The 19,115-nt window shown below is 37.0% G+C and overlaps 1 protein-coding gene across 1 annotated transcript in view; it reads left to right on the top strand.

Annotated features, from left to right (window-relative positions):
• Nucleotides 1-14,063, top strand: part of ZNF713 (zinc finger protein 713) — a 69,036-nt gene extending 54,973 nt beyond the window's left edge. Inside the window, exons 4-6 of the mRNA XM_038541706.1 lie at nt 2,636-2,762; nt 3,101-3,193; nt 12,622-14,063. Of these exons, the coding sequence (XP_038397634.1) occupies nt 2,636-2,762; nt 3,101-3,193; nt 12,622-13,649 (1,248 nt within the window). The 3' untranslated portion in view covers nt 13,650-14,063. The remainder of the gene's footprint in view (nt 1-2,635; nt 2,763-3,100; nt 3,194-12,621) is intronic.
• Nucleotides 14,064-19,115: the final 5,052 nt, after the last annotated feature.

Below are 19,115 nucleotides of genomic sequence, written 5' to 3'. Positions count from 1 at the left end.
TACTGGTAAATACCACCTTAACCAAATTATCAAAGGTAACATTGCCAGTAGTGGAACTAGTCAATAATGTGTGTTTCCTGATACAGTTCATTGAGAAGAATCCAGTATCCTTTCCATACTATCCCTACCAAAAGTATTGTGTGAATCTATTCATAAGGAAATATTAGAGAAGTCCAAACTGAGGTTTATTTTCAAAATAACTAGCCTATACTTTTCCAAATATCTGTTACAAAATGTAAAGAAAGACTTAGTAACTGTTGCAGATTAAAGGAGAGAAAAGATGGAAGATAAAGTACTTGGTCTTGAATTTTTTTCTTATAAAGGACATTATTAGGACACTTAGTGAAATCTGAATAAATATATAGTTTAGATAACAGTACTGTATCTACTGTATCAATGTTAATTTCCTGATTTTGATCATTTTGCTGTTATGTAAGAGAATTCCTTGTTTTTAGAGAATAAACCTCTGAATTTTTTTACTTCTGAAATTTTTTTTTTTACTTCTGAATTTTTTTAGAGGTAAAGGGGCATCATACCTGCAACTTTTAAACAGTCTAGAAAAATTATAGAAAGAAAAAGGGAGAAAAGAGGAAGGAATTTTTTTATTCCTGTAACTTTTAAGTCAAATTACATCAAAAAAAATTTTTAGTTTAAAAACAATAATAGGGATCCCTGGGTGGCGCAGTGGTTTAGTGCCTGCCTTTGGCCCAGGGCGCGATCCTGGAGACCCGGGATCGAATCCCACGTCGGGCTCCCAGTGCATGGACCCTGCTTCTCCCTCTGCCTATGTCTCTGCCTCTCTCTCTCTCTGTGTGACTATCATAAATAAATAAAATTAAAAAAATAAAAATAAAAACAATAATAAGGAAGCCATATCCTAATATGTCTGAAATGGAAATATTTCCAGCATTAAGTTGTTAAGTTAGAAAACAATGTGTATAATATGTTATCTTTGAGGTTAAAAAAAAGTGGGTAGAAGTAAGAACCCACATTTATATTTGCACAAAGAATTCTGGGGAAATGCACTAAAAACTATAAATAGTGATTAGGAGTAAGAACTGGATAGAGAGGAAAGAAGTCTGGGAGAGATTTTTTTTTTTACTAAATACTTTTTGGTGTGTCTTTATATTAACTAACATATTAATATTCTAATTAAAATATAATTTAAGTAAAGTTTTTTTTAAAGAAGTAAAAAAGAAAATATAAGAAGAAACCAGTAACCTAAGTGTAAGAGCATCATTAGAAGGTATAGAAAGAAAGAGAAAATACTAATTAAAACAGCCAAAAAGGAACTACAAATGCAGATATTAAAGAATGTAAACTGTAAATTCATAGTTTTCCTCACCCTGGTGCTACCCTCAAGAAACATGGGGAGTGTGAAATGGAAATTATAAGTAAAAGTCACAAGAGGGAAAATATTCATAAAAGCAGAAAAGACATCTTTGTGGTATGATGGAAACCTAGGCTTTAGGATAAGATCGAAGATAAAATCCAGTTCCTGCTAATTAATTAGTTGTATGTCCTTGGATAAATAATTTCTTCCAGCCTTGGTGATTCATCTCTAAATTGCCTATGTCACTTAAGTGAAATATGTTTTCGAGAGATATGTTATCAAAGCATGAAAATTAATTTAAATAAAATGCCAGTCCTGGACTTAGATATTGACTGTTAACTTATGGGGGAAAGAACTTACTCGTAACACTACACTTATTCTGAAGAGTTGAGTTACTATATCCAGAAATTGGTGGTATTTTGGAGGGATTAAGTAGTAAGGGAAGAGGGGGAGGTATATATTTGTTGTATTATGTGCCTGTGTTTATATATCTGTGTCTCTTAAAGCAGAAGGATTGTTCAAAAGCATTGACAATGGAGGAAATTTAAAGGTGACCCTTTTTTATTTGAATTTCCTACCTGTAACAAGGTAGTCTATTTTTTTAGAAGATTTTATTTATTCATGAGAGACACCAAGGAGCAGAGACATAGGCAGAGGGAGAAGCAGGCTCCCTGTTGGGAACCCCTTATGGGACTTGATTCTGGGCCCTGAGGATCACATCCTGAGCTGAAGGCAAACCCTCAGCCACTGAACCAACCAGGTGCCCCACAAGGTAGACTATTTTACTGATCCCCACATGCATAATGTGTCCTCTACTCTAAACATGTTTGCCCTTGTTGCTTGCTTGCTTCTCTTTCTTTCACCCACTGGAATATCCTTTCTCTCCAGTTCTGTCCAGAGTTTAAAAATATGTTAAGGATCTGTTGAAGATACACAAAATCTACAAACTCTGACACCTCCTTACCATATTTCAACCAATCCTGCATTCTTTATTTTTTTAAATCTTGTATTCTTTTATTTCTGAAATTTTATAGCATGAATTTCCCTTTTTTTTTAATTGTTTAGATGATGAGAGCCTTTCCTTTGCAACAAACTGTAAAAAGCTTAAAAGCAAGCATTGTTTCATGCATGTTTTTGTCTGTCTTGAAAGATGATAGATACTAATTGTTGTTTCAAAAATCTTGACCTAGATTACTCAGCTTACAACGACTCAGACCTTTCCCACTGCTACACCTTTGTCCCTACCCCTAAGGGACAAAAAAATGGTTTCTGGCTAAGCAGGGATATACTTGATATTTTCAGGAATCCCTGACATTCCAGGATGTGGCTGTGAACTTCACCAGAGAGGAGTGGGACCAGCTGTATCCTGCTCAGAAGAACCTTTACCGAGACGTGATGCTAGAGAACTATAGGAATCTGGTAGCACTGGGTAAGGATGTTGTCCCTGTAAAACTAGAAACCATGCTAAATGGGCTTATTTCCTTAATTACTGAAAATTTCCAAATCTTTTGTGAATATGGTTCAGGCCAGGATAGAATGCTAAGCAGTGTTGGAGACAGAGGATCTCTGTTTCCTGCTGTGTCTTCTCAGGTAAAAGATCTTGATTTTATTGAGTGTGAGATGGGTAGCTTTATTTTGCTGCCTCTGAAATTTCCCCTTTCCAAATCCAGAGGCCCTAAAGACTAAAAAGGTTGGAAATGAGTTCTAAGAGAAATTTTTGTCCCAAGTACAAACTTCTGTGACATACATTTTTTTTTCCATGAATAGGGCATCAACTTTATAAGCCAGAGGTGATCTCTCAGTTGGAGCAAGAGGAGCAGTGGGTGATGGAAAGAGACAGCCCACTGGAGAGTCATGCAGGTGAGAAGCAAGCTTTTGGGTATTGGCTCAGTGAAGAGAAGCAGTCACTCTTGAAATATTCATTGGAATGTGGTCCAAGTCTCTGCCTCTGGGATTTAAAGAATATTGAGGCCTTTTTAAAAATTCAGTTTATGTTTGGCTTTTTCCCAAAATGGAAATGGCCCTCTCATTTTTCCCAATTAAATATAATTAAATATATTAAATATACTTCTTATTAAAAAACACAAACAAAAGTTAGTTTGAAGGCATTAATTTTAATGTTCATAAATACCTTGATGTTGTAAATCTCCACATGGCACTTTCTGTTTTTCTATTCATATATCCTCAGTATTCTTTAAATCTTTTCCATATCAAAGATCTTCTGCCATTTTGACCTACTTTTCATTCTTTTTCCTGTTAATATCACACTCTTTAAACTAGTCTAAAACTTATAGCCTTAATTTTAATTCTTTTGATTTACCTTTATGATATGACCCCATCCTATCTGCACTATTAAAATTATTTTCTTGGAGATTACCACTAACTTCCTTCAGTCAAATCTAGTGGCTAAAAAAAAGTGATTGTCCCCTCTGATCTTGTATTTGATTGTGTTGACTTGACTTTCTTGAAATTCTCTTCTGTTCTGGCTTGTAACATACACAATTCTTGCCTCTTACAGTCTGTGTCCTTTATCTCTATCTGCTTCACTGCCTTCCCTCCTTTTTAATTCTCCTCCCTTGTATTTTCCTGTAGGAGTACAAGGCTTGATGTTTTGCTCTGTAGTACATTGCTTTAAAGTAGCTCTTTGATGACATTTTCCTATTTCTGTATTTCTAGCCTCAATATTTCCCCCACATTCTCTTCCCAGATATTGGATATTTTTTTGTTTATGAATGTCATGCTATCATTTTAATTAAGTATTTCATAACCTGGATCTGTTGACTTTATGCCCTCTCTTTAAAGCATTCATTAAATCTGAGAGTTTTTGACCAAAAATATCCAAACCATAGCTCCCTGTTGTTGACATACCACTACAATGTTCTTTCTGGTTATATTCACAAGTAGCCAGATACTGAGTTAGGTATTTTCCACTTTGGTTTATTAATCCAGACTAACCTACCCCATCTCTATCTAGTTTCTACTCTGATTCTTGGCCCTGGCACCTGGTTTTCCCATTTGGACTTGGTTTTCTGTTATTCAAACTTTTGCATCTTTTTCAAAGTGGCTTTGACTTGGCTACCCTTCTGGCTTTTAGTGCTCTGGGTCATCTTGGGCAGGAAACCTGCCTCAATGAGCCTGAATTTTGGTCCAACCAGTTCTGGCATTCCATGGGTAAAAGCTGATAATTAAACTGTCTTTTCAGGAACCCATGACATTTTCCCCAACAACAGTAGGTAATGTTATTTGTATGAATCTCTACACCCTGAAACCTGGAAAGGAGGAAGCTAAAGGAAGAAAATTAAAAACTCCCTTCCCAGATGAATTGCAGCATAGGCACTTTCAGCAGAAGGTAAAGGTATTCTTTCCCTCAGGTATATATTTTTTCCCCATAGGCATATCCATTTGTAGGACCCATGCTATCTCCATTGTGTCCCTATCCACAGACACTCAGCTAGAGAAAATAATTGCTAACTTAAGAAAATTTCCAGAACTAACTTTGTGGATGCCTAAGGCTCTTGGTTCACAGATGTGCTTGAACAAATCATTTCCTTGTACCCTCCTTGTCAGGCACAAGCAGTCTGGCAGTCTCCTTCAAGGGGACAACTTGCATTTTTGCATTATCCTGTAAGCCATAGAGATGCAGTGACTGGTTCCGCTTATGAGGATGTGGTAAAACATTTCTGTTGATGGACTCATCTAAGTCTGACTTGCCCTCTGAGGTATTGCTTGCCTTACTGGCATCTATCTACTGATGCCTATTTACCTAGAAACGTCTTCCTCAGTAAGGTAAGACCTGGAAAATGTCCAATGTATTTAGCAACAAGAAGGTTAGTAATTATATTAATAAGAGAAACAACAGGGGAGTGACTAGAAGAACAATCAGTTATACATCTTTCAGTGAACAGGTGAAAAGGTAGAGCTGGTAAATATGCAGTGTTCTTACAAGAAGCTAGAATGAAGGAGACAATAGAGGATATATGGGAGAATAGAAGGTAATGTCAAAAGAGGTTTGTTCTAAGCAGGAATGGTTTTAGCTTGTTTGTAATACTGAAGGGGAGGGGTTAATAGAGGGGAATAAGTAGAAAATGCATACAAAATATGGAGCAAGGCTCTAGAAGAGATGGAAATGGGATTGGAAAGAGATTAGGGTGATTTTGTATATAAATAAGTTTGTTGATGGAAGATTTGGGGGAGTTCACACATGGTTATTTCTATTTTCTTGGTAAAGTAGGAGGCAAGGTCTATTGAATGTAAAGTAATGGTGGGGAATAAGTACAGAACTTGAGGATCACTTGCTTTAGCTTATTAAGGTCAATGGAAGCTAACTAAAGATGAATCAGGAGATTACCAAGCAGTTTTGAGGGTCCAAATGAGATTTTACACTATGCATTTGTGGTTTCCATTGTCCATGCATATGCCATTTCTCCTGTTTTACTTGGCACCAGAAAGGCTTCTTAGAGCCCAGGCTGAGGGCCTGTTAGATGGCTAGAACTAAAGAAGGAAAACTGAGAGTTTGTTAATTCAGGTGATTTGACATAGATTCCAGGAAGTGACAAGAAGTGGGCTGGAAACTAGAAAACAACAGAAGAGTTAAAGTGGTGGAGGTCTAGATGAGATCAGAATGATCTCTAGATGAGATCTACATCCCCGTAGAACGTGAACAAGGGCAGATCTACTCACTAAGCAAGAGAGTGTGACACTGAATGTGAGATTCTTTATATGGATCTAAGTTCAGAGTATAACTGTATATAACCAGGTAAATAATTGTTGAAGTGGAGTAAAGATAAAAACACAAACAGCTATCAGAAAATAAGATGGAAGATAAGAACCCATTTAATAGTAACCAGAAAGATAAAACACAAAGAAGTAAACTTTTAACAAGAGATGTGCAACACTTGCATGAGGAAAACTTTAAAACACTCTGACAGACACAAAAATAAACTTGAATAAATGGACATACCAAGATATCAGTGTCCCTATATACATATAATGTAATCCCATAAAAAGTGCCTTCAAGATTTTAGAGGGATCTAGATAAGCTCATTCTAAAGTTCATGTTGAGAAACCAAAACCAAAATAATCTGGAAAATCTGAAAGGAAAAACAATAAAAAAGGATTATCTCAACTAGAAATATAGTAAAAATTTAAGAACAAGGCAGACCAACTGCACAGAGTAGAAAATCCAGAAATAGACCCAGGACTTTCATATATGATAAAGGCATTATTTCAAATCAGGAAGGAGAAAATAGACATCTTAATAAAATAGTATTGAGACAACTGGTATTTAAAAGTAGACTTTTAAAAAAATTTGTGTATAATTGGCATACTATGTTACATTAGTTTCAGGTGCACAACATAGTGATTCATCTTTATGCTGTGCTCATCACAAGTAGTATTATGGAAGGTAGACCTTTTAATGAATAGTGGGTAGCCATCTGAAAAGAGATAAAATTGGATCCATAACTTACCCCTTAAACCAAGATACTCCAGGGGCACCTGGGTGGCTCAATGGTTGAACATCTGCCGTTGGCTCAGGTCATGATCCCAGGGTCTTGGGATTGAGTCCCACATCAGGCTCCTCACAGGGAGCCTGCTTCTCCCTCTGCTTATGTCTCTGCCTCTCTCGCTCTGTGTCTCTCATGAATAAAGTCTTTATTTTTTCTAATAATAAATTTATTTTTTATTGGTGTTCAGTTTGCCAACATACAGAATAACATCCAGTGCTCATCCCGTCAAGTGCCCCCCTCAGTGCCCGTCACCCATTCACCCCCACCATCCCCCCTCCTCCCCTTCTACCACCCCTAGTTCGTTTCCCAGAGTTAGGAGTCTTTATGTCTGTCTCCCTTTCTGATATTTCCTACCCATTTCTTCTCCCTTCTCCTCTATTCCCTTTCGCTATTATTTATATTCCCCAAATGAATGAGACCATACACTGTTTGTCCTCCAATTGACTCATTTCACTCAGCATAATACCCTCCAGTTCCATCCACGTTGAAGCAAATGGTGGGTATTTGTTATGGCTGAGTAATATTCCATTGTACACATATACCACATCTTTATCCATTCATCTTTTGATGGACACCAAGGCTCCTTCCACAGTTTGGCTATTGTGGACATTGCTGCTAGAAACATTGGGGTGCAGGTGTCCCGGCGTTTCATTGCATCTGCATCTTTGGGGTAAATCACCAACAGTGCAATTGCTGGGTTGTAGGGCAGGTCTATTTTTAACTCTTTGAGGAACCTCCACACAGTTTTCTAGAGTATCTGCACCATAAAGTCTTTAGACCAAGATACTCCAAAGGAATCAGACTTTATTTCATTTTATTTTTTTAAAAGATTTTATTTATTTTTTCATGAGACACACACACACACACACACACACACACACACACAGGCAGAGACACAGGCAGAGGGAGAAGCAGGCTCCATGCAGGGAGCCTGACATGGGACTCCATCCCAGGTCTCCAGGATCAGGCCCTGGGCTGAAGGCGGCACTAAACCACTGAGCCACCCAGTCTTCCCAGAATTAGAGACTTTAAATTTAAAATATGAAACCATAAGAGACGTAGGAGAAATCTTTTATAACCTTGAAATGGGGAAGTCATTTCGGACTATGATTCAAAATCTGAAAGTCATAAAACAGAAGATTTCTATATTCAACAGATACAAATCCCCAAACTCTGCATGGTATAGAATAATAAGATTAAAAAGGCAAATGACAAGGAAGGGAAATATTTGCAACTTATATCAAAGGGCTAAGCTCTTATTAATAAAAGGCTGCTGTAAATCAGTAAGAGTCCAACAGCCTAATAGAAGTGTACACATATATGAACAGTTCCTAGATAAAGGAATACAAATATGTTTAATGTAGGAAAAAATATTCAGTCTCACAGTAAGAGAAACACAAATCAAAACTACACCAGATTATCTTTTCTCACCTATCAGTTTAGCAAAAGTCCAAAAATTTGTCTGCACACACTGTTGGTAAGTCAATAGGGGAAAAAGCACTCTCATACATTGCTAGTGTAAGATGAACATAAAGATGTCTTAGATTGTCAAAGGGGGCTACCTTTCCAGATAACTCTATTAGGTGTTGTAGACTCTTTGGATGAACAAAACATTGTCTAGAGTCACATGTTTTTGTAAACAATTTTAAGGGAATCCAGCCACACTTACTCTGCCACTTGTATTGTGTGTGGCTGTTTTCACACTATAACAGTGGAGTTGAGTAAACAATAAGTCCATATGACCTGAAAAACCTTAAATATTTACTATATGACACTTTAGAGAAAAAACTTACCTCTGCTAAAACAATAGTTTTTACTTATTTATAGCCACCACTTTCATTAAGAAATGCATTTTTATTTTTATTTTTTTTATTATTATTTTTTTAAGAAATGAATTTTTTTTTTTTTTTATGATAGAGAGAGAGAGAGGCAGAGACACAGGCAGAGGGAGAAGCAGGCTCCATGCACTGGGAGCCTGACGTGGGATTCGATCCCGGGTCTCCAGGATCGCGCCCTGGGGCAAAGGCAGGCGCCAAACTGCTGCGCCACCCAGGGATCCCAAGAAATGCATTTTTATTGCAACCCATAAGATATATATACAATCTATAAAAGTGAGACAAAGGATTATCTCAAATAGGGGCACCTGGGTTGCTCATTCAGTTGAGTGTCTGCCTTCAGCTCAGGTCCTGAGGTTGAGCCCCAGGTGAGGCTTCTTGCTTAGTGGGGAGTCTGCCTCTCTCTCTCTTCCTCTGCCTTCACCATTGCTTGTTCTCTCTCTCTCTCAAATAAGTAAAATCTTAAAAAATTTTTACCAATGTTTATCCTTACTGATACCGTGATAGTTTCTAATTGTTTTTAGCCTATTTTGTTTTTTTCCAGCTTTTAATTTATTTTCTACCCACTAAATTAATATTATAACCCACTATAAATCATGGCACTTTTTTTAATTAACAAAAGAGAACTAGAAATACTATAGTGCTTTGCACATAGAAAGGATAAACTTTAAAATGTTTTCCTCCTTTCCTTTCTCCCTAATTCTTTTTTTAAGATTTTATTTATTTATTCATAGAGATAGAGAGAGAGAGAGAGAGAGAGAGAGAGAGAAGCAGAGACACAGGCAGAGGGAGAAGCAGGCTCCATGCAGGGAGCCCGATGTGGGACTCGATCCCAGGTCTCCAGGATCATACCCTGGGCTGAAGGCGGCACTAAACCGCTGCACCACCCGGGCTGCCCTCCCTAATTCTTCTCTTTTCTCCCTCCTCTCTCCCATCCTTTTCTCCCTTCCTCTTTTCTTTCTTGTTTCCTTCCTTCCTGCTTCTAAATAATTCAGTTCAAAAGGCATTGAATGAGGCTAAGTAGGGTAAGTTGTCTACTAGGTGAGGTTTGGAGTAGTTCAAAAGGCCCTTCATGATGTTCAAGTTGCCCAGTGGCATCACAATACGCTTATACTAAGATCTTATCCAGAAGGTATCCCTTCTTAGATGCAAAGCAGGTCAGAAGTCTAGGTATCCTAGAAATCTAATTTTATTGAAAGTTCATAACCCCAAGAGTTGATTCAGGGAATATGGAATCGGTGGGGACAAATAGTAACCACATTGAGACTACAGTAGTCTATGCAAATCTCCTATTTTTCTTTATGTAGAACTCTACATAAAGAATAATGAAAGAGGGATCCCTGGGTGGTGCAGTGGTTTAGCGCCTGCCTTTGGCCCAGGGCGCAATCCTGGAGACCCGGGATCGAATCCCACGTTGGGCTCCCGGTACATGGAGCCTACTTCTCCCTCTGCCTATGTCTCTGCCTCTCTCTCTCTCTCTCTCTCTGTGACTATCATAAATAAATAAAAATTTAAAAAAAAAAAAGAATAATGAAAGAATAATGAAAGCCTAATAAACTAAAGAGACTTAGTCTGTAGCTGTAACTATGATATTACACTTACTTAATTTAGAACTAGGACACAAAAGAGAATGCATGTCATTCTCACAGTGTAGGCAGGGGAAGATCTTCTGCTCCCATGTCTGAAAACACTTTCTTCCCAAGTAGCACTTTTTCTATAATCTGAGACAACAGAGGGGTAAGCAATGTAAGGTCTGACATGGAAATGTGTTCATGATATGCAGTAATGTAAAAACAAAATGCAGAGGCACCTGGGTGGCTCTATTAAGCTCTGGACTCTTGATTTTAGCTCAGGTCATGATTTCAGGGTTGTGAGATCATGCCCTACATCATCCAGTGGGTGTGGATTCTCTCTCTGCCTGTCCCCCACTCACTCTTTCTTAAAAACAAACCAAAAACAAACAAACAAACAAAAAAACCAACACAAAATACAAAACAATATTATGGTGTAATTCCACTTTATTTTCCCAGGACAATGCTTGGCATAATTATTAATTGTGCTCCTTTTTGCTGTCAAGTGTCCTAATTAGGATGATAATCATATGTGCAAGCCTCAAGGGCAACATTCCTTCAGCTTTTATATACATTATCTATGATTGGAAGACCAAGACTAGTGCATGACCTACATTTTAGAAAGCTAAAGCAGTCCAAGAGTCAAGAACAGGTGACTGATGAAATAGCTTTTGTAGGTGAGCCAAGAGAAACTGTTGAATTAGGATCATCTGGACTACCCAAGTTTGTCAAGACAAGGTATCATGAGTGTTTATGAGTCAGCCACTGTGATCTTTGATCTTGTCCTGTAGGATTCGTTGCTATAGGGCTGTTCCCAAGGGACTGTCTGAAGTAGAATTTTATCTATCTAGATCATGGAAAATGAGAGGAGAAAAAGAGGTCCAGCTAGGGCCTCCCAAAAGTCATAAAAGTTTCCAAAGTGAGTCCTGTTTAACTTTCTGCCAGGGTAGAATGTGAAGCCACCCAATCCTACAAAAATTGGCCTGTCTTAATCCTTCCCTCCACACAGCTTCTATCCTCCATCTCTTGTTAGAAGGGAACTAGACAGAGGCACCTGGGTGGCTCAGCCAGTTAAGTGCCTAACTATTGATTTTGGCTCAGGTCATGATCTCAGGGTCATGAGATCAAGCCCAGCATCAGGCTCTGTGCTGGGTGTGGAGCCTCCTTAAAATTCTCTCTTTCTCCCTCTGCTCTTCTCCACCTAAACAACAACAACAAAAACAGAACGATTAGTGAGTGAAGGAAGACATGGGCAGGGAAATAGATAAAATGGGGAAAGAAGTGAGAGCGTAGTCAAGTAAAAAAAATAGCAGGGAGAGAATAGAGTGGGGAAAGAGATAGGTGGTGGGGAAAGAGGAAAAAATGATTCTAACAGCTCAGGGGAAGGAAAGGGGATTAATTTTGGAGTTTTAATTACCAAACAGGTGACAACATTTTAATTACCAAATAGACTGTATTTGTAATTTACTGTAACAGTAAGAATATCTGTTATCTAAGAATTAGGGGGAACCATGAAACCTGCCCAAATCTTCATCCAGAAGCAGAATAATAATGCCCTCCCCAAATTAAGTTTAAAGAAATGGTGGGAGACTGAAATGAAATTCTGTTTTTATCACAATTAATCCTTATTCAAAATATGATTTATATTTATATTTGTATGAACAGGAAAAAAATCTGATAGGCTCCAAACTATTACCAATAATGACCTCTAAGGGGGTGAAATTCTTCCTTTATGCATATCCACCTTATTTGAATATGTTATTATAAGCAAATATTCATTTTATCATTTTATTTTTTTAAGATTTTATTTATTCATGAGATACACACAGGCGGAGGCAGAGACATAGGCAGAGGGAGAAGCAGGCTCCCTGCAGGAGCCCAATGTGAGAGTCAATCCCAGGACCTGGAATCATGCCCTGAGCTGAAGGCAGATGCTCAACTGCTGGTGTCCCCATTTTATAATTTTAAACAAAAGATTAAAAATAAGAAATACTTTTTAAATAAACAAGTAGCTGGCACTAAAATAGAATAACCCACAGATGAGATTTATAGGGTGATGCCCTCGAACTGTCTTCTCCAAGTACAATCTTTCCTCTAGTATCTCCCACCTCTAACCGCAGACTTTTCTCTGGTATTTATTATTCTTCTATTTCCTTTCATCCATGGATACTCTTGGATGTCCTCTTATAACTACCATACATGTTTGTCATCCTTTTATAGTCTTCTCCCTTGTTACATGGCCATATTTTAAAACTTAAACCACATGTGATTTGTCTGCATTACTATAAGTTTCACTTGGTAATTCATTGTGCAACAATTTCTTTTTCAAAACAGAGAAGGTGGCAAAGTACTTGTATGTTCTGAATTTCTTTTAGATGGGGAGAATAGACCTGAAATCAAAAAATCAACTCCAAACCGGAATATTTCTGATAAAAATCAAAATCATGATATGGTAATGGAGAGACTAACAGGAGACAGTTTCTGGTACTCCATCTTAGGAAGACTCTGGAATTTTGATTACCAGTTAGAGTTTAACCAAGAAATCCAGCAGGGACATTTAGCACAAGTATCTTTGACCCACAAAAAGATCACACAGGAGAGAAACCTTGACTGTGATAGATTTGGAGAAAACTATAACGTGAACTCAAACCTTATTATGCATCAGAGAATTCCTTCAATTAAAATACCCCTTAGTTTGGACACACAAGGAAATCGCATCAAACATAATTCAGACTTGATTTACTATCAGGGGAACTATGTAAGAAAGAATCCTTATAAATATGAGTGTGGAAAAATCTTCAATCAACATATTCTTCTTACTAATCATATTCATACTGAAGAGAAACTCAGTGAATGTGGGAAGGTCTTCAACCACAACTCATCTCTTACTCAACCTCAGATAGTCCTTACAGGAGAGAAGCCCTATAAGTGTGATGAATGTGGGAAAAGATTCAGCCAGAGGATACATCTTATTCAACATCAGAGAATTCACACAGGAGAAAAACCTTTTGTATGTAATGAATGTGGAAAAGCCTTCCGTCAACATTCATCCTTTACTCAACATCTGAGAATTCATACTGGAGAGAAGCCGTATAAATGTAATCAATGTGGTAAAGCCTTTAGCCGTATCACATCCCTTACTGAACATCATCGACTTCATACTGGAGAGAAACCATATGAATGTAGTTTTTGTGGGAAAGCCTTCAGCCAGAGGACACATCTTAACCAGCATGAGAGAACTCATACAGGAGAAAAACCTTATAAATGTAATGAATGTGACAAAGCCTTTAGCCAGAGTGCACACCTTAATCAACATAGGAAAATCCATACTCGGGAGAAATTATGTGAATACAGTAAATGTGAGAAACCCTTAGGTCCCAGTCCTTCACTTACCCAGCAGTAGCACATAACTTATGGTGGAAAAATCATATGAATATATAAATGTATGAAAACTAGGTCAGATCTTTTTATCCAATTCAATATCATTATTCACAGAGGAAAAAAAAGCTTATAAAAAACTTTTAATGCATTGAAACTAAAATAAATTTAGGTCTTAAATTAGTAGCATATTCCCAGGAGAGGATATATAGTGAAAATAATTTATTTTATAAGTAAGATTATATTAAGAATCATGTTCCAAATCTGAAATCAAACTTTTTTTTAATGCCTAGAAACCTTGTAGGCAATAATCTGTAATTATTCACCTGTAACTTTTATGATACAAAGTTTTTTAAAAATTATGTAAGCTTTAAGGCAGTGATGCAGTGTAATGACTCAAATAAACTTGAAATAAACATAAAAGTATTTCTCAAACTCAGTCATTTGTGTGTTTCCTTTACAGTTTTTATCATACTCAGTATTAATATATTTGCTTAAAGGGGATTAACATTTTTAACCTTGTCCTAGGAAATAGTATTTGTGGAAATTATGAGTTTTATATGTCAGTTATATTTGTCATATAAACATTTATTTATCAAAATGTATATAACTTCTAAGTTAAAAATATTCATTTGCTATACTACCTAAATTTTCTATACCTTCATTTGAGAAACAATGTGACAGGATATGGCAGTATTTGTTTTTGTGTGACTTTTTTTTTAAGCAGCTTTTGCATTTTCATCAAACAAGTCCTAGGATCATCGTAAGAGTCTTGGAGGAAACTGAGGGTCATAGTGATGAACTTTAAAAAGTGATGCAGAGAAATCTACTTTTCTATCATGTTGTTCTAGTTTTAAATTTCCTTATAGCAAACAGATGGTTTTAATTAAAATGGGTATTAGAAGTAATGGTTAATTACTACTGGTAAAGGCTTTGATCAAAGTTTATTTTGCAACCAAAAACAACAACAACAAAAACAACATATCTACAAAGAGTCTTAAGGGCTCCAATACAAGGTAGTGTAATGACACAGGTGACAAGTGAAAACAATGGGATTTTCAGAAGAGTTTCAGCAAAACTTGGATAATCCTAGAAAAGAAGTGTCTGGGCTGAACCAGACCACAGTTGGCCAAGGATTTTCACCAGTTCTTCATAATATAAAGGAATTATAAAATTAGAGGCTTATTAAATAACATTTAGGGTCATAAATGATTATGCTTATCTTAGTTGTACAGTAAACGATGTTATTCTGGGATGAATTTATTTTCATGTCCTTTGTCCTCTTCAAAATGTTGCATTTTAAGGAGTGAACCTCAAGTATATTGATTACATAAAAATACTGGTTTTTGGAGTAGACAAACCAGAGGAATACTCATTCAAAAACCATTAGTTAGTTACGACTTATTTCTCTCTGGAAGGGCAAGACAATATCTTTTCACATATATTAGTTCATCTGGTCCATCCAACCAGGTGTTATTGCCTTCTTTTTTTTTTTTTTTTTGATATTGCCTTCTTTTAAGAAAAGATATACATAAGGTTACACATAATAATAAATGACTTCTTAAGGATTTCTCACTAGAAATGTCAATAGAGGAATACTTGGGTGGCTTGGTGGTGGAGCGTCTGCCTTTGGCTCAGGGTGTGATCCTGGGTCCTGGGATCAAGTCCTGCATTAGGCTCTCTGCAGGAAAGCTGCTTCTTCTCTTTGCCTATGACTCTGCCTCTCTATGTCTCCCATGAATAAATAAACTTCAAAAGATGTCACTAGAATATGGATCATCTACTAATTCAGTGGATAAAAACAGTGCCTGGAACACTATGCAAACATTTGTTAAATATACTAAATAAAGTTGTGTATTTGAGGTTTTTTCCAGTTTTTTGAGGGAGGCTTGTATTGTGAGGTATTTCCCTCTTAAGACCACTTTTGCTATATCCCAAAGATTTTGAACAGTTGTATCTTCATTTTCATTAGTTTCCATGAATCTTTTTAATTCTCTAATTTTCTGGTTGACCAATTCATCTCTTTGGATGCTCTTTAACCTGCTTATGTTTGAGGTTCTTCCAAATTTCTTCTTGTGATTGAGTTCTAGTTGCAAAGCATCATGGTCTGAAAATATACAGGAGACAATCCCAATCTTTTGGTATCGGTTGAGACTTGATTTGTGACCCAGTATGTGGTCTGTTCTGGAGAAAATTCCACGTGCACTTGAGAAGAATGTGTATTCAGTTGCATTAGGATGCAATGTTCTGTATATATCTGTGAAATCTTTTTGGTCCAGTGTATCACTCAAGGACCTTGTTTCTTTGGTGATGTTTTGCTTAGAGCACTATGGTGAAGTCTCGTGTGTTATTATCTAAGTGTTCCTTTCCTTTGGTTATGGATTGATTGATATACTTGGCAGCTCCCACATTATGGGCATAAATATTCAGGATTGTTAGGTCTTCTTGTTGGTTAGACCCTTTAAGTTTGATATAGTCTCCCTCTTCATCTCTTACTAAGTCTTTGGGATAGACTTTAACTTATCTGATATGAGGATTGCTACCCCAGCTTTCTTTTGAGGACCATTTGAATGGTAAATGGTTCTCCACCCCTTCATTTTCAGGCTGGTGGTCTAAAATGAGTCTCTCATAGACAGTATATAGGTGGGTCTTGTTTTTTTATCCATTCCGATACCCTGCATCTTTTGATGGGATCATTTAGCCCATTCACATTCAGAGTAACTATTGAAAGATATTAATTTAGTGTCATCATACTACCTATTCAGTCCCTGTTTCTGTGGATTGTTTCTCTGGACTCTTTCTTTTACAGGTCCCCGTTAATGTTTCTTGCAGAGCCAGTTTGGTGGTCACATATTCTTTCAGTTTCTCCCTATCCTGTAAGCTCTTTATCTCTCCTTGTATTCTGAATGAGCGCCTTTCTGGATAAAATATTCTTGGCTGCATGTTCTTCTTTAGTACCCTTTATATATCATGCCAGCCCTTTCTGGCCTGCCAAGTCACTGTGGAGAGGTCTGCTGTTCATCTAATATTTCTCCCCATATAAGTTAAGAATCTCTTGTCTTGCACTGCTTTAAGAATTTTCTCTTTATCTTTAAATTTGCAAGTTTCACTATTAAATGTCGAGGTGTTGAATGGTTTTTATTGAAATTTTTTATGGGGGGGTTCTCTCTCTCTCTGTCTTGGATCTGAATGTCTGTTTCCTTACTCATATTTGGGAAGTTCTCAACTATGATTTGTTCAAATATACTTTGTGGTCATCTCTCCCTCTCAGCCTCTTCTGGAACCCCAGTTATATGTAAATTCATCCTTCTCAGGCTATCATTTATTTCCCTAAGCCTTTCCTTGTGGGCTCTTAATTGCGTTTCTCTTTTTTCCTAAGCTTCCTTCCTTACCATCAACTTGTTCTATGTCACTCACTCTTTCTTCCACCTCATTAACACTAGCAGTTAGAACATCCAGTTTGGATTGCATCTCATTGAATCTATTTAATTTTGGCCTGATTAGATCTCAATTCTGCATTAATGAATTCTCTAGAGTAATTTATGCTTTTTTGCAGAGCCACCAGTGGTTTTATAATTGTACTTCTGAATTGAATTTCTGACATAATATTGAAATCCATATTCTGTAACTCTGCTGCAGAGAGTACTGTTTCTGGTTCTTCTTTTGTGATGAATTCTTCCTTCTACTCCTTTTATTCAGTGCAGAGTGGCTGTATGAGTGGGCTGAGTAAAAAATATCAACTACAACCAAAGTAAAATACACCCTAGATGATTTTGAAGAGGTCTGAGACCAGAAAATGGAAAAAAAAAAAAAAAAAAAAGCTGAACAAAACAAAACAAAAGGACAACTAAAGTGAAAAAGAAGTATTAAAACAAAGTAGTGGGGCAGCCCCAGTAGGACAGTGGTTTGGCGCCGCCTGCAGCCCGGGGTGTGATCCTGGAGACCCGGGATCAAGTCCCACGTAGGGTTCCCTGCATGGAGCCTGCTTCTCCCTCTGCCTGTGACTCTGCCTCTCTCTCTGAATAAATAAAATCTTAAAAAAAAATTAAAAAATAAAAAGTAGTGAAAATTAAAGGCCAAAAACCACAAAGAAGGGGAAAAAAAAGTAAAGAAGAAAACGAAAAAAAAAAAAAAAAACGGTTGGGAGATGATGGTGGTGAAGAAGTGGTAGTGAAGGGAGAATATAGTCTACCTGAAGGGTCCTAGAGGTCGATTCTCTTGATTCTGAGTGTATTTTGTTCTGTATGTTAGAAGATGCTCAATCCCAAATTTATATAAACCAGCAATACTTGTAGATAGACACAACATTGACCACCAAAACATAAATGAGATAAAAGAAGGAGACAGAATGGGAATGAAGAGAGAATATAATATTACAGAATGAACCAGCACACTATTCCACTTGGTTCTGGGTGCTACTGGTCATGTTTTAGAAGGTATTAACTTCCACCATTGTAAAACAAAACGAGGCAGAAAAAAACAAAAAAACACAAATCAAATACCCATATCTCATATATTGAACAAAATGAAATTGAATACGTTGAAGGAAATCCAGAAGTTAAATTTAAGACACATAATTGTAGAAAAAGGAAAGTCAAACAGGAGAAACTTAAAAAGGAAAAGCTAGTAACATTGTAGTTAAGGTGAGAAAAGAGAAAAAATATTGGGAATTTTTAGTCTGATATAAAAATGAGTGGTAAGAGGGTTCCCTTTTCTCCACATCCTCTCCAACATTTGTGGTTTCCTGCCTTGTTAATGTTCCCCATTCTCACTGGTGTGAGGTGGTATCTCATTGTGGTTTGGATTTGCATTTTCCTGATGGCAAGTGATGCGGAGCATTTTCTCATGTGCATGTTGGCCATGTCTATGTCTTCCTTTGTGAGATTTCTCTTCATGTCTTTTGCCCATTTCATGATTGGATTGTTTGTTTCTTTGGTGTCGAGTTTAATAAGTTCTTTATAGATCTTGGAAACTATAAGGGAAGGGAGAAGAAATGTGTGGGAAATATCAGAAAGGGAGACAGACAGAACATAAAGACTCCTAATGCTGGGAAACGAACTAGGGGTGGTGGAAGGGGAGGAGGGCGGGGGGTGGGAGTGAGTGGGTGACGGGCACTGAGGGGGACACTTGACGGGATGAGCACTGGGTGTTATTCTGTATGTTGGTAAATTGAACACCAATAAAAATTAATTAATTAAAAAATAAACATTCTGATAAAGAAAAAAAAATACTGATTCAAAAAAAAAAAAAAAGATCTTGGAAACTAGCCCTTTATCTGATACGTCATTTGCAAATATCTTCTCCCATTCTGTAGGTTGTCTTTTAGTTTTGTTGACTGTATCCTCTGCTGTACAAAAGCTTCTTATCTGGATGAAGTCCCAATAGTTCATTTTTGCTTTTGTTTCTTTTGCCTTCGTGGATGTATCTTGCAAGAAGTTACTGTGGCTGAGTTCAAAAAGGGTGTTGCCTGTGTTCTCCTCTAGGATTTTGA

Source organism: Canis lupus, chromosome 6 (genome assembly GCF_011100685.1).
Source record: "Canis lupus familiaris isolate Mischka breed German Shepherd chromosome 6, alternate assembly UU_Cfam_GSD_1.0, whole genome shotgun sequence".
Classification (NCBI taxonomy): Eukaryota; Metazoa; Chordata; class Mammalia; order Carnivora; family Canidae; genus Canis; species Canis lupus.
Note: the sequence above shows the minus strand (reverse complement) of the source record. Positions and strands in the feature narration are given on the sequence as shown.